The sequence below is a fragment of the Podarcis erhardii genome (assembly GCF_964252035.2).
Source record: "Podarcis erhardii genome assembly, chromosome: 6".
Taxonomy (NCBI): Eukaryota; Metazoa; Chordata; class Lepidosauria; order Squamata; family Lacertidae; genus Podarcis; species Podarcis erhardii.
Window position 1 is genome coordinate 34,935,169 of NC_138510.1, and position 14,368 is coordinate 34,949,536.

The following is a 14,368-nucleotide window of genomic DNA, read 5'->3' on the forward strand; positions in this document are numbered from 1 at the left end:
GTGCAGGAGGAGGCGGCGTACAAGGCGCCATCCAACCATCTTAGGGACCCCACTCCGGATCCGTGTAGTCCGACAACAGACGGAGGGCTACAATTCAGCGCCACCTGGCTCCATAAGCCACTGCTGTGGTCCTGAAGAAAGCGACTTCCATCAACTCCCGGGGGCTGCAGCGGGCATTGCGTTTGGCTTCGGACTCCTGCCACAACGAATCCGGCGCCGCCCTTCCTTCCTGCTTGCCGCAACTGGGGTGGGCAGCGCCGTCCCGCGAGCCCTCCTCCCACCTGCTCTCGCCAGGCAAAAGGACAACCACATCCAGCCGCCCAGCGCTCCCCGCGGAGCCTTTGCTTTCGGTTAGCCCCGCCCAAGCGAGCCAGGTCTCCGAATGCTTCCGGTGCCGGGGGATGACGTCATCTGTACGGCGGGTCGGAAGGACCGATTTTGGGAAGGGCGTTCTGGCGGCTGCGGAGCCTGGAAGTGAGGTGAGAGGCGAGTCGTAAGGAGGCAAGGGGGAGGCAGGGCAGCCCCGTCTCCCCTTCGGGCTGAGGGGCTGGTCGGGAAGGTGCGGCGCTGTTTTTCTCCGCCTGGTGCCGGGAGACGCTGCCTTGGGCGGCTCTTGGTTCGCTGCCCGGGTTGGGTGTGCCCGTCCCTTCCGCTGGAGCCGCTTCTCCCCTGGACCTCCATGCGGGCTGCTGGGGGCTCTATCTCAGCGGCTCTGTCTGTTTGGGGGCCGGCAGCCTGAGGGCTTAGTGGGCGACCCCCTTTCGCTGCCCTTCTCGTATGGGGAAGGAACCTCCGGGGGCTGCCCGGCTGCCCTTGGTGGTCCCAAGGCGTGCAGAGAGATGGGGTGTTGGGGCTGCCAAGCGGGGCTCGCCTTTGCCCCCCTCTGGACATCAGACGTTGGCAGTCGCAGGCGAGACGCGAGTGAACGTAAGAAGAGCCCTGATGATGGATCCAGGCCAGTGGTCCATCTAGTACTGTAGTCTTAACATCCTGTACCCACAGTGTCTGTGGGAAGCCGGAAAGCAGGACACCTCTGCCCACCTGCGATTCCCAGCCGCTGGTACGGTGATACCTCGGGTTACATACGCTTCAGGTTACAGACTCCACTAACCCAGAAATATTACCTCGGGTTAAGAACTTTGCTTCAGGATGAGAACAGAAATTGTGCTCCCGTGGCGCGGCAGCAGCGGGAGGCCCCATTAGCTAAAGTGGTGCTTCAGGTTAAGAACAGTTTCAGGTTAAGAACAGACCTCCGGAACGAATTAAGTACTTAACCCGAGGTACCACTGTATTTGGAGGCGCACCGAATGCTGTCAGTGGAGGTGGAATATAGCCATTGTGGCTTGATAGCTTTCTCTGCCACAAGTTTGTGTTCTGAAATGTTTTGACACAAGACACCGCCTAAATCTATTCACTGTATGCTCTGTATTGAAACAACATTTCTGTTTATAAAATCATTTGTATGCTAGCCTTCTGTGCAAAGCCATCCAGTGCAGATTGCATAAAACCGTACATATACAAAATATAACAGCAGCAGTATTTGCAGTCATTTAAAAACCTAAGCTAGTTAAAAACAGTTTTAAAACATCAGTATAAATTGCTAATAGACAGAACTCTCTGCACCAAAATTACCAATTCTAAAAGAGCAACCTTTAAGAGAAATTGGACCAAAAGATAAGTTTTTAAGGACAACATAATGTTGAGGCCATACAAATCTGCTAACCACAGATGTCAGCTGCACTTCAAACTACAAATATTGATATCGCACTTCAGGAAATGCAATACAGTCTGAGGCCAGTTGTCTTCTCTATCCAGATCAGTCAGATTCCCCATTCAGAGCAGCTCTATCTTATCTGAATTGAGTTTCAGCTGGGTTATCATCATCCATCTCAAAATTGACTCCAGTTTCCTATTCAGAAATCATTTACATATTTTTCATCTTATTCTCACATCAGTTTAGGTTGAGCAGTAGCTTGCCCAGCACCACCCAGTAACTTTCTTTCCGCTGTAAAAGTTCCTTAATGGCCTTGTGCAAGCTGCTGCTCAACCTAAACTGCTTCACAGTGTTGTGATAATAAGGGGACCCTCGGGCCCAGGGGCCATATGTGTCTCTCCAGGCCTCTCTACCTGGCCCACAAGACTCTTCCTAGGCCACACAGACTCCCGAGCCACACCCCTCCTTAAATATTTTTGCCTGTCTGGAATGTGCCTTTGACTTCTGATAACATTTCTTGTTTGCCTGGCTGGAGTTAAGAGAGGGATGTGTAACTTACAGTACAAACATATATCTACAGTTGCTCCCCCCACTAATGTTCTGGCCATGCTCACTACTGGCATGTGGCCCCAAACAGGTTGCCATGAAAGGAATGTGGCCAGAGGCTGACCAAGCTTCTCCACTCCTGTGGTAGAGAATGGATTTGAGCCAGTGGCTACCTAGGCTAATAATGCAATCCTGTGCATGCCTACTCAAAAGTAAACCCCACAGAACTTTCTCTCAGGTAAATGTGTACAATATTGCAGCCCAGGTCTAAGATCTTACACTGCTGAGCCTGTATTGGGGGGTTGGGGTTGGGGTTGGGTCCAGATCAATCATCCATGAATTCTCAGACTGAGTTTGGCCTTGTTTTGTTTAATTTATCATCTGCCTTTCAGCCTGTGGTAAAGCCCTCTTGCTGGCTACTACATTACCAAACATGTTGGGTGTTCAGAATTTTTATTCTGTCTCTGCATTTGCTATGTGTTTCTGAAAGACATTCCCTTGGAGATCTTGGCTCTGCTAATGTATCTGTCCTGCCAACAGGTCCCTGAGGAGGGCGATGACTGAATACAAGCTGGTGGTGGTAGGAGCTGGTGGTGTTGGGAAAAGTGCCCTAACCATCCAGCTCATCCAGAATCACTTTGTAGATGAATATGATCCCACTATCGAGGTGAGCTCCTGCAGGCATTTTCAGCCTTGGGACCTTATTGACTGTGTGTGTATGATATGAACCTATGTTTCTTGTGTTTGCTGTGCTACCAGCATACAAGAGGTGCAGCATACTGTCGTCAGTGCTAAGTGTTAGAAACCCAGAGTTACACTCATTAAACTTATCCCGTCTTTAGAGAAGTGGACAGAAAATATGGGTTCATTTATCCTTATAATATCAGGAAGCTCAGAACTTTTTTGCAAAAGTATTGATATTTTTTCAGATCTGCTTAACTGTTAATCAGTGGTATCTTTTTAAATCATTGAAATCAGTGAGATTAAATTACTGTAGTTATGCTAACATAAATCCACTGGTTCCAATGGAGCTACTCTGAGTATGATTTAGCCAGACACCACCCAGTATGTGTAGCCAAATTAAAATATTTGAATTTTGGGAATTATTTGGCGAATAATTGGGAGAAATTGGGGGCAGAGGTTGCTGTAGGATTAAAAGGATGAGGGACAGAGCTCTCCCATAACTGGGACACAGATTCCTCCCTTTTTCTAAGTTTGGTTTCTGGAACTTTACCAGAAACTCCCATGTTTTCAAAATCTCAACTGATGTCTTTTCTTGTTTGAAAAGAGATCGTGAGGTTCTTCAGTTGATTGAACAAATAGCTTGTAAACAGGCATGTGTGGAATCCCCCAACAGCTCATGCTTCTGGAAGCACGTCATCCTTTAAATCACCGAATACAGTAAAGATTGGAGAAGGGCTGATTTCGAAACTGTGGATCATCACAGTGTATTGAAGTGTGTGGCAAACAGGATTTGGTGGATCAGATCATGCTTAGTCCTGAAACTATACTTCTTTCCCACAGGACTCTTACCGTAAACAGGTAGTTATTGATGGAGAGACCTGTTTGTTAGATATCCTGGACACAGCAGGGCAAGAAGAGTATAGCGCCATGAGAGATCAGTACATGAGAACTGGGGAAGGCTTTCTATGTGTGTTCGCCATCAACAACAGCAAATCATTTGCAGATATCAATCTTTACAGGTAAGCTGTGTTTGCAGGAAAGAGGTGGGAAAGGCACAGCTGCGTGCTAGTGCTGAGTCAAAATCCACCGTGGCCCTTGAATAGACTGTATTGCTAAAGTGGTTGGTAGTCATGTCTAGAACAGAGGTGGTAACTGGGTCCTGCCAGCAGGTCAGATCCTGACCTCCTCCAACCCCCATAGACTGTTTTGACAATTAGGTGAGGGCTGCCCACCTGTCAGTCAGCTGCTATCTGGTAAAGCATTTTCATTTGCCTGTGTGGTTTGAAATCAAACTGGGCATTCCGAAGCTCAGGAGTTTATGTACAGCTGAATATGCTGTTCAACAGGTGTTTGCTCATTAATCAATCAAATACCATTACCTGATCAAATATTCAAAATAGTTCTGGAGAAATAGGAGACCATTGTGATAGCTGCCCTGGCATAGGAAGGGATGGAGAGGATCATACTCAGGTTAATAAAAGGATGGTTGGAGCACCTTTCTGTTCTCATTACTTGGTTCATATACCATATTTTTCGCCCTATAGGACGCACCGGCCCATAGGACGCACCTAGTTTTCAGGGGGGGGAAATCAAGTAAAAAAATATGATTTCCCCCCCGCAGCTCTGGGAGCAGTGGACAGGCTGCACGCAGCCTGTGCGCTACTCCAAGACCTTCTCCCTGCTTTTGTGGGAGGTGGAGGAATTCCCCCACCTCCCGCAAAAGCCCACAGGAGCCCAGCGTGACTCCTGCGGGCTTTTCGACCAGGAGGGAGAAGGGACTGAAACGGCCAGTCAGTCCCTTCTCCCTCCTCGGGGAAAAGCCCCCAAGAGCGGCGCGCTCTTTAAAGGGTGCGCGGCTCCTGCAGGCTTTTCTAGGAGGTGGGGGAATTCCCCCCCCCTGTAGAAAAGCCAGCAGAAGTCACAGAGCCCCTTTAAAGAGCACACGGCTTTTGCCTGCTTTTGCGGGAGGTGGGGGAATTCCCCCATGTCCCGCAAAAGCCCACAGGAGGGTTGGAGAGTAGCGGGAAGGCGTCACGCGCCTTCCTGCTGCCCCCCATCCTCTGGGGCTGGCGATGGGGGAAGCGCTGCTTTCCCCACCGCCAGCCTCAAAGCCGGGTTGGGGAGTAGCGGGAAGGCGTCGCGCGCCTTCCTGCTGCCCCCCATCCTCTGGGGCCGGCGATGGGGGAAGCGCTGCTTTCCCTACCGCCAGCCTCAAAGAGCAGACTCTCCTGGCTTCAGTGGAAGCAATGCGAAGCCTCCGGAGCACAGGCTTTGGAGGCTTCGCGTTGCTATCGCTGAAGCCAAGGAGCCTGCATTCGCCCCATAAGACGCACACACATTTCCCCTTCATTTTTGGAGGGGGAAAAGTGCGTCTTATAGGGCGAAAAATACGGTAGTTAATGGTATGCTGATTTGATTTCTATCCCACTTTCAATTCAGAAGGACAGCTTATATGAAATTATGCAATCATGTGATATCATAAGAGCACCTTATGGCATTGCTCTGAACTGCAGGATTTTTCATTATCTGAAGTCAGAAGAGAAGCAGCCAGGTGCAGCTGCCATGTTTTGGGAGCAATGACAATTTTAACAGCATGTAAAATTGAAACGTAGAGGCTGTGATCTCTTCCCACCCATTTCTCCAGAGAGCAGATTAAAAGAGTGAAAGATTCTGAAGACGTACCAATGGTGTTAGTGGGAAACAAATGCGACTTGCCAACACGGACAGTAGATACCAAACAAGCTCATGAAGTAGCCAAGAGCTATGGGATTCCCTTCATTGAAACATCTGCCAAAACGAGACAGGTAATGGATTCTTGTGCTTCTGCTTTGCTCTCTTGAGAACTGCCAGCACTGTTCTGGTACACTGATTGAGAAGCCAGCACTAGGCAGGCAGAGGGTTGGAGCTTGTTGGTAGGAGTACTATTCTATAGGCTGCATAAACTTGGAACCTTAAAAAACACACACACACAAAAACAAGCACACTTCCTGAATGTGAGGAGTAAGGTTCCACTGATGAAAGTGGAAGCTTTTTTTAAACCCTATTTGTCATGTAGGGACGCGGGTGGCGCTGTGGGTTAAACCACAGAGCCTAGGACTTGCTGATCAGAAGGTCAGCGGTTTGAATCCCCACGACGGGGTGAGCTCCCGTTACTCAGTCCCTGCTCCTGCCCACCTAGCAGTTCGAAAGCACAGCAAAGTGCAAGTAGATAAATAGGTACCGCTCCGGCGGGAAGGTAAACGGCATTTCCGTGTGCTGCTCTGGTTCGCCAGAAGCAGCTTAGTCATGCTGGCCACATGACCTGGAAGCTGTACGCCGGCTCCCTTGGCCCATAGAGCGAGATGAGCGCCGCAGCCCCAGAGTCGGCCACGACTGGACCTAATGGTCAGGGGTCCCTTTACCTTTACCTTGTCATGTAGGGATGACTCTTTCTGGGGGGAATCACAGCTGGGGTTAACCCTTTTCTCCCCTCTCCACTGCCCCAAATGCCATGCATGCAGCAATCAGGCCTGAAACATTTAATTAATGTCAATAGGAGGTTTTTTCCCAAGCCTACCTGATTGATGTCTTGTGGGCACGTTTGTGGCTTGGGAGGAAAGGGTTAGACTTCCATGGCACATGTGGCACACACACACCCCTTTTGGGTGTGGCAATTAGGTTTCAAAAATAACAACAGCACCCTCATGTTGGCTCAAAATAAGAAGCTCTTTTTAAGCCTATTTGCCACACAGGTAGGGGTGGGCAATCTTCATGGTGATTACAGTTAGGGAGGGAAGGATTAACCCTCCCCCCATGTGCTGTGTAATACCCACAAAAATCACCTCCTCAACCCCAGTTTCATTATTTTATTTTCAAGTCCAATGGCTGCTGTTGTTCATTAGTGAATGTGAATGAATGAATGGTGGTGGTTGAGGTGTATGTATGTTTTTATGTGTGAATGGGGGTGGGTGTATATAAGGGAGAGTGTGGGAGTAGGGTTCCCCTATTTCTTGCATTGATTCTGCCGACGACTATAATGCAGTCCCTCGCTCAGTAAATTTGACATGAAACCTTTCAAGAGGGATGTGTGGAGAAGGGGCAACAAAGAAAACATCTCCTAGGCTCAGAAGCACTTGTTTCTGACCAGAGTATCTTTCCCGTTCAGGGTGTTGAAGATGCCTTTTACACACTGGTGAGGGAGATCCGCCAATATCGTATGAAAAGACTCAACAGCAGCGAAGATGGGAATCAAGGCTGCATGGGACTCTCGTGCCTTGTGATGTGATCAGGTGGGTGGCAGTTTCTGCTAAAGAAGTGATTGAGAAATATGAGGGCACAGTGTTGTTGAAGAAATCTCTTATTTTGAAGGACAGTGATACAAACAAGTTTTGCAAAGTAGGCGTAGGAGACGGCGAGAGTCACAAAGCTGAGTGGCAAACTGGAGAAAATGCAGATGAATGCCTCATAAGAAGGACTTGTCAGTTTGCATCTTTAAAGCAGGCTCCTACAAAGCTCAAATAGACAAAAAGGGCTTGGCAAAAATCTTTGGAAACCTCTGACATAGGGGCTGTAGCTTCCTAATGCTAAAGTTCATGTAATAGGTGTCAGGTCTCTATAGCCTCTTTTAAAAATAGAAGTTTAAATAACATAAAAATCTACCAATCCCTTATCTGATAGGGATAAAATGCCTACAGCATGTTCCCTCTGCTCTAGCGTCATTATCCTGGGCAAACTCTACAGCTTTCTTGGTTTTTGTAGGTTTGATTCACTGGAAATTAATGCTGCATGTGGAGTTCTCCTGGGACTCTGCTTTGGCAGTCTTAAACTTTGCCCTGTTTCTGTTATAGAGCATGTAGTGGAGCAAAACTAACACGATGTATCTCTTTGTTTCAGCTGTCAAAAACATCTGGCCAACGTGCAGCTAGAGGGTGAATCTTAAGTCCACTGTTGCATTTCACCAGTACCCTGGTGCCAGTTCTAATTCTTTTCTGTCGGCACCGGAAGAGAATGTCTCTGAACATCTACCTCTTTGCTCAGCTGAGCAAGCAAAGAAAGTCTCCTCTGTTGGTGGTGGATTTCCCCAGCCCCACCCCCTCTTTCTTGGATAGGTTCAAACAGAGGAACTGGTGTGTGAAACTGTAGAGACCGAATACTTGGAAAGGACCATATACCTGTTTCTGGAAGGAAAGCTGGAGAAAATTGTGATCACACTGTTCTGAAAAGCCTGACTCTCCACCATTTTTGGACAGGGAAATGCTAGCAGCATGCCCCTGCACTGTATATCTAAAATATTTCTATAGCACACCAACTTATTGCACTTATTTTGACCTCTAGCCCTTGGCTTTCTTTCTAGTAAGAGATCTTGAATAACCAAGTGCCTATTTGCAAAGGCAGGACAGGCCTTAAACTTACCCTGCAAAGTTCCTAGCTGTCCCATCTTGAGCACCTGAACCTGCCTCAGACCCTTGGTCTGCCTGCTCTTGACCTGCAGTGCGTTTCCAGTGTCCTCCTTCCCTGCTCTGTTCACTGATCCTTCTTAATAGGACTTTCAGGGGATTGAATGTGGAACCTTCTACATGCAGAGCATGTGTTCTGCCATTGAGCTATATCACCTCCCCAGTAATGCACAAGGACGTCTCTGCACCTTGCATGAAATACACATTGATCTTTAAGACCTGTGGGGAACTCCAGCAGTCATTCGCCATCCTCCAGTGTTAAATACATTTCATTTAACTCACCTTGACAATGCTGGAAGCCATTGGTGCCTCTCACCAGGCCCAGTTAACAGCCGTGGATATTAAAACTAACATTTACTCCGATGCCGGTCATAAATCATGGCTCTGTGAGGGCTATGTAGAGAAGATTGAACTGCCCCAGCTTTCTATGCACTTCTCTCTCTCTTTTTTTTAATTCGTTCAACACCTTTGTCAGGCACAGACTCTTTATTTTTGATCTGTGAAAAATGAACCAGGGGGAAACACACTTCATCAAGATTATATACTTTGAAAGCTCTTTCCGGGTGACTGCTGTGCAGTTAAGCTACAGGTAAAGAGCTAAGGGAACAAAAGGGGAACACAAAGGGATTTAGCCACACAGTTTGATGCTGCTTGGATAAAGAAGTAAATTGCTGTTGTGTATTCAGCCTTACGAACTTTGGAACTGGATTTTTCATGAGCCTGTGTGCCCCGTAATTCTCTGTTCAAATGAATATTTGCTGGGAAAAGAGCTGATTGACTAGATAACCACTATTTATTTGAAAGCCATAATATTTGATCCTGGTTCTCATGTCTTGTTCCTGTTTTGCAACTGAATATGTGAACTGCCTTGATTCCGAAGTGTTCTTGCTTGATATGATGGAAATTCGTACAAAAGTGCTGTCTGTGGTAGTTGTTTGATACATACATGTCGTTGCTAGATGTTGTGGTTATTGCATTTATAAATTCTTCCTAAGCGGGGGCCAGACTGCAGTAGAAATGGAGTACAGGACCGTAAGTCCTTTATTGGTGGTTTTATTACGTTGCCATTTTACTGTACAAGCTCTAAGTTGGAGAAATCACTGTGCAATCACAAATAGCGAGATGGTGGACACCTATTTCCTAAAATAGCTTTTCTCTTGCCTAATATGATGATGATGATGTATTGTTACAGAGATGTGCAGTATTCTGAGAGGGTGTTAATATGTCTTGCATCTAGGTAAACTGTTAATCAGGTCTCGGCCTTAAGACATCACAGAACTCCCTTTCTTAAGGGGCTGGTATCACTTAAGCAATAAAGTGGTACATTGTTTAAGTCCATTTCCTTTGTTTTTACGGCCAGAGTTCCTATGTCCCTTTCTTTTTGCATGACATGTATAAATGTAACAGGTACATTGATGGAGGGGGCAGTATTTGTTGATTTTCTGCTCATCTTGTAGCTGTTCAGGATGTTGAACATAGGAGTACTGCCAGATAAAAGTGGCAGTCCTTGTACCACCCTTGTACCAAAGGGTGCTCATCAATGGTTCCTCTTCATCCTGGAGAAGAGTGACTAGTGGGGTGCCACAGGGTTCTGTCTTGGGCCCGGTCTTATTCAACATCTTTATCAACGACTTGGATGATGGACTCAAGGGCATCCTGATCAAATTTGCAGATGACACCAAACTGGGAGGGGTGGCTAACATATTGGAGAAGCCTGAAGATTAAGTGTCATTTCTGGCTGAGCTTTCTGCATATTAGCCAGCGTAAAAGCAGCAGTGAAGAAGATATTGGCCAGTTTTACACCCATTGTTAATCTGAGTCCAGTTGCTGCAGATGATATTCCTTCACTAGACTAATTTTGCAATCTCTAGAGATAAAGCATTCTTCCACCTTCAGAATAATTATTATTGTTATTATTATTATGTGCCCTGATGAACACCTAATTGATTAATTGAAACTAGTGGTCAGTATTTTTTAAGGTATTTGTGGTATTGATTTTAAAAATACTACTTGAATTCTTCTGGCTCGGGGGCAGGGGTGGTACCCTGCAGATGTTACATCTTCCCATCTTCCCTGACTAGTGGGCTGACAATTGGGACCCAGCAGCATTGCCTGCCTCTGCTCTGTGCCTTTGTAAGTGGCCAGTTTTGCCGCATGTGACTGAATTAATGGTTAGAGAAAGCACAGATATGGAGTTGAAAAGGGAAGAAAGTACCTATTTGCTGCCTGGTGAATTTGAGTTCTGGGGTGTTTAAATATAATTTTAAAATGCTCACAATGGTGCTTGCCTCTTCAGATTCTCCACCATAATACAGGGTGGTCATAAGCTACAAGAAATAATAGTAATATACATGAACAAATGGCAAAGTTTGCATTAATAAGATCTATACTGATTTTACAGCTAATTGAAGAAAAGCTCCCTTGTATGTTCATGAGTTATGGGAGTGACACTCTGCCAATTTCCTTCCATTTGGATAGTAGAAAAGGTGTCTTGTCTTAATTGGTCTCTAACATAACTGATTCTGCCACTGTTTTGCTCTTGCTGACAGGCAATCTCATTTCCTACAGCAGAATATCACAATTAATATGGGGCAGTAGATTCTGTGTGGCTGGCATGCTTCAGCTGTGATTGCACAACACTGGATGGGCTCTCTTTTTAATGAAGTATCAGAACCCAGCATTTAAACATGGCATGTCACCAAAGGACTAAAGTCAACTCTATTACTATGTAATCCATTTCTCACTCATTTTGTGTTTTAATCAAATAATGTTTGTAAATAAATTCTAAAATACATTGATATTATTCCTTGGTGTGTGTGCAATTCTTATTATCCATTTCATTTCTATACTGCTTTATATTTTTAAGGGGAAAACAAATCTCAAAGCGGTTTGCAACCTTGGGATACTAGTAGTAACTTCTAAGTGGCAAAGAAGTATGAGCCTGCTTAAAAGTCAGTGTAAATCTATAAGTAATGACGGAGTGATCTGAACTGGTCTGAACCCTATATTACTCAATCAAACCACAGCAAGCCTGCTGCTGTGTCATAGACTCTGTCTGACAGTAAGGAAATTGATTTACACTTATCTGTCTTTATCTTCACCTCCCACTTGCTTTAGACAAGTCTATCGTGGGGGAAGTCTCTAGGTTTCCTGTTCTCTCTTCAGCTTAGAGGGTTTTCCCCTTCCTAAATCATACTTTGTAGCTGGACTAGAGATTCTCCATTAGTTATACATGGGTGATGGTGGAAAGTTCCTGAGTAAAGGCTGATATGAAAGCTAGCATGGTGTAGTGGTCAGAATGTCAGACTGGAGGAGATCTGGGTTCAAATCCCCAGTCAGCCATTATGCTTACTTGGCCCAATTACTCAGCATAGTCTTCACAGGTTTGTGAGGCTAAGCCAGAGGTCCTTGAGGAGAGCAACTTGGGAAAAGGCTGGGATGTAATAAATGAATGATTTCTCTTTTACCTTAAAGGGCATCGCTTTTCCTTAGGGAGCACCAAGCTACAATTTCTCCTATGTCCACAGACTACAGTCTGATTAGTGGGATAAGCCCATCTGGGCAAACAAGACTTCTATTGTTGGGAATTTAGAGCCTATAATCCTACCTCTGCCAAGCACTTCCACTTTCTGCTTTTGAAAGGGCCGTAGTGGATCCAGTTTATCTTCAATGTGAATTCAAAACTTCTTTTGGGTTAGTTGTCATGGATGACAAACCCTAGCCTGCTTCTACCCTGAAGTCACATTTTTGCACATGAGCCAGCGGTTGCTCAGAAATGTGGATTATCTGTTCCTAGGTGAGTAATACATATACTGTATGGTATTTAGTCTTCAGATTTTAGTGATATTTGCCACCCCTTTTCTAGGTGCCCAGGACATTGAGACCTTTAATTCCTAGACTCGCTTGCCATGTTGACTCATTTTCTGGAATTTGCAAGCTCCTCTCACAGGAGCTCGAGAGGAAAGCATAAATGCATTTTGGTGGGTACTGCAAAATGATAAGCAACAAAGCCAGAAAGGTTTTCATGAGAACATTGCTGTTTTACCTCTCTGTTGAAGAAGTTTGGTTCAGTAGAAGCAGTGTGAAGAAGCTCATTTGAAGGAGAAACACTAACCAGGAAAATGTTATGCAGGATGTGTCCTACCTGCTTTCTTTGAATCATAGTGGCTGGGTAGAACAATTACAGAACTGTACTGTTGAATTGGTACACTAAATGGGCAGAGGGTTTTTTGTGTTGTTGTTTTTGGTAACTATAACAGCCCATCCCTTTCCTCTAAAGTAGGAATGGGAAACCTGTGGCACTCCAGATGTTGTTGAACTTGCCTCAGCCAGCATGGCCAATGCTCAGGGATCACATAGTCAAAAACAACCTATCAAAAGCAGTTCTCATTCCTCCTCTAAAGCTGCTGCAGGTGTGTTACTCTGGGATAAATTATCAGAAAGGAGCAAGCAGAATCTACGTATGTTTACTTCTCTCTAAATACTGGAGCTGGCTGGTGGCTTTCAATGCTTGCCACGCAGAGGAAATTCAATCCCTTAGTTATCTGATATGACCACATGCAAGTGTGACTTGGACAAGGGCTGTTGCTTCAAGAAAGAGTAGTAAGAGCTAGTCTGTGATGTGTGGACTATTTGTGCGAGTGTACAAACAGAAACAGCATTTCCCATACTTCTTCTAGAGGTCACAATTTGTTTTTATGAATTAGAACCACAGGCAGAGCACTCATGGCAATATCTGAATTAAAATGAAGTTGTGCCGCCAAGAGTGAGACCTTACATTTGAACCCTGATTGTAGAGTTGGAAGTGACTGTGAGCATCATCTAGTCCACTCCCTGCAATGCAGGAATTACTATTGCACTGGGGAAATGTCTGTGCAGCGCACTTCTCCCATTCCTTTGCTCCCCGCTTTCTTTTTCCTAGTGTAAAATATGAAGCCTTTCTCTACATGTACCTGAGCTGACATGTCCTCAGCTGCCACCTTGTTTCACCACAGGACGTGGGTGGCGCTGTGGTCTAAAACCACTGAACTTCTTGGGCTTGCTGATTAGAAAGTCAGTGGTTTGAATCCCCACAATGGGGTGAGCTCCCATTGCTCTGTCCCAGCTCCTGCCAACCTAGCAGTTTGAAAGCACACTAGTGCAAGTAGATAAATAGGTACCATTGTGGCGGGGAAAGTAAACAGCGTTTCCATGTGCTCTGGTTTCCGCCACGGTGTCCCGTTGCACCAGAAGTGGTTTAGTCATGCTGGCCACATGACTCAGAAAGCTGTCTGCAGACAAATGCCGGCTCCGTTGGCCTGAAGTGAGATGAGTGCCGCAACCCCATAGTCGCCTTTGACTGCACTTTACCATCCAGGGGTCCTTTACCTTTTACCTTATCTTGTTTCAGAATGTTATATACACATTGGTCTCAGCAGCACCCTAGTTCTGTGCATCAACAGCAGCTTCAGCCTGAATGTCTAATGTCAAAAAGCCTGCCACATCTTGGTGTCATACGTGAAAAGAGCAGAAGCCTAAACTGCTTGGGTTAAGAATCTTGGTCTTGAAACTATTGAATTTTTGCATACACATGGATGCCAGGAGAAGTTAGGCAGTGAAACCTCCCAGCCAAAGGAGGAAAATGTACTTTTAATAAAGGCCTGCCAATGGGACACAGCCATCATGGAGCACAAGGGTCTATCTGCTCTGCTCATATCCTCAAGTTCTCTGCTCACCCTTTTCCTTCTGACCCCAAGGAAGCTTAGCTAGTTAATTTGATATTCTGGATAAAAGAAGGCACAAGAACTCAAAAGAGAATTAACAAGACTGTAGAGCCTGAAGGTCATTCTTGGTTTCAGATGCAAATTTAATGCCGTTGACATTCAGTGCAGAAAGATTAGAAGCAAATGCACTCTTTATAGATAGCCATAGAGGGCAGATAGTTTGCGCATTCAAAAGAGTGAGCCATTGGGCTTGGCTGTAAGGTTTGGTTATATTGATGGGGGATAAG

The 14,368-nt window shown here is 45.8% G+C and overlaps 1 protein-coding gene across 1 annotated transcript; it reads left to right on the plus strand.

Annotated features, from left to right (window-relative positions):
• The first annotated feature begins 366 nt into the window (after nucleotides 1–366).
• NRAS (NRAS proto-oncogene, GTPase) lies at nucleotides 367–9,712 on the plus strand. Its single transcript, XM_081865066.1, has 6 exons — nucleotides 367–479; nucleotides 2,801–2,927; nucleotides 3,785–3,963; nucleotides 5,589–5,748; nucleotides 7,089–7,212; nucleotides 7,817–9,712. Exons 2-5 carry the CDS (start codon nucleotides 2,817–2,819, stop codon nucleotides 7,206–7,208), a joined length of 570 nt encoding a protein of 189 aa, XP_081721192.1. The 5' UTR covers nucleotides 367–479; nucleotides 2,801–2,816; the 3' UTR covers nucleotides 7,209–7,212; nucleotides 7,817–9,712.
• Nucleotides 9,713–14,368: the final 4,656 nt, after the last annotated feature.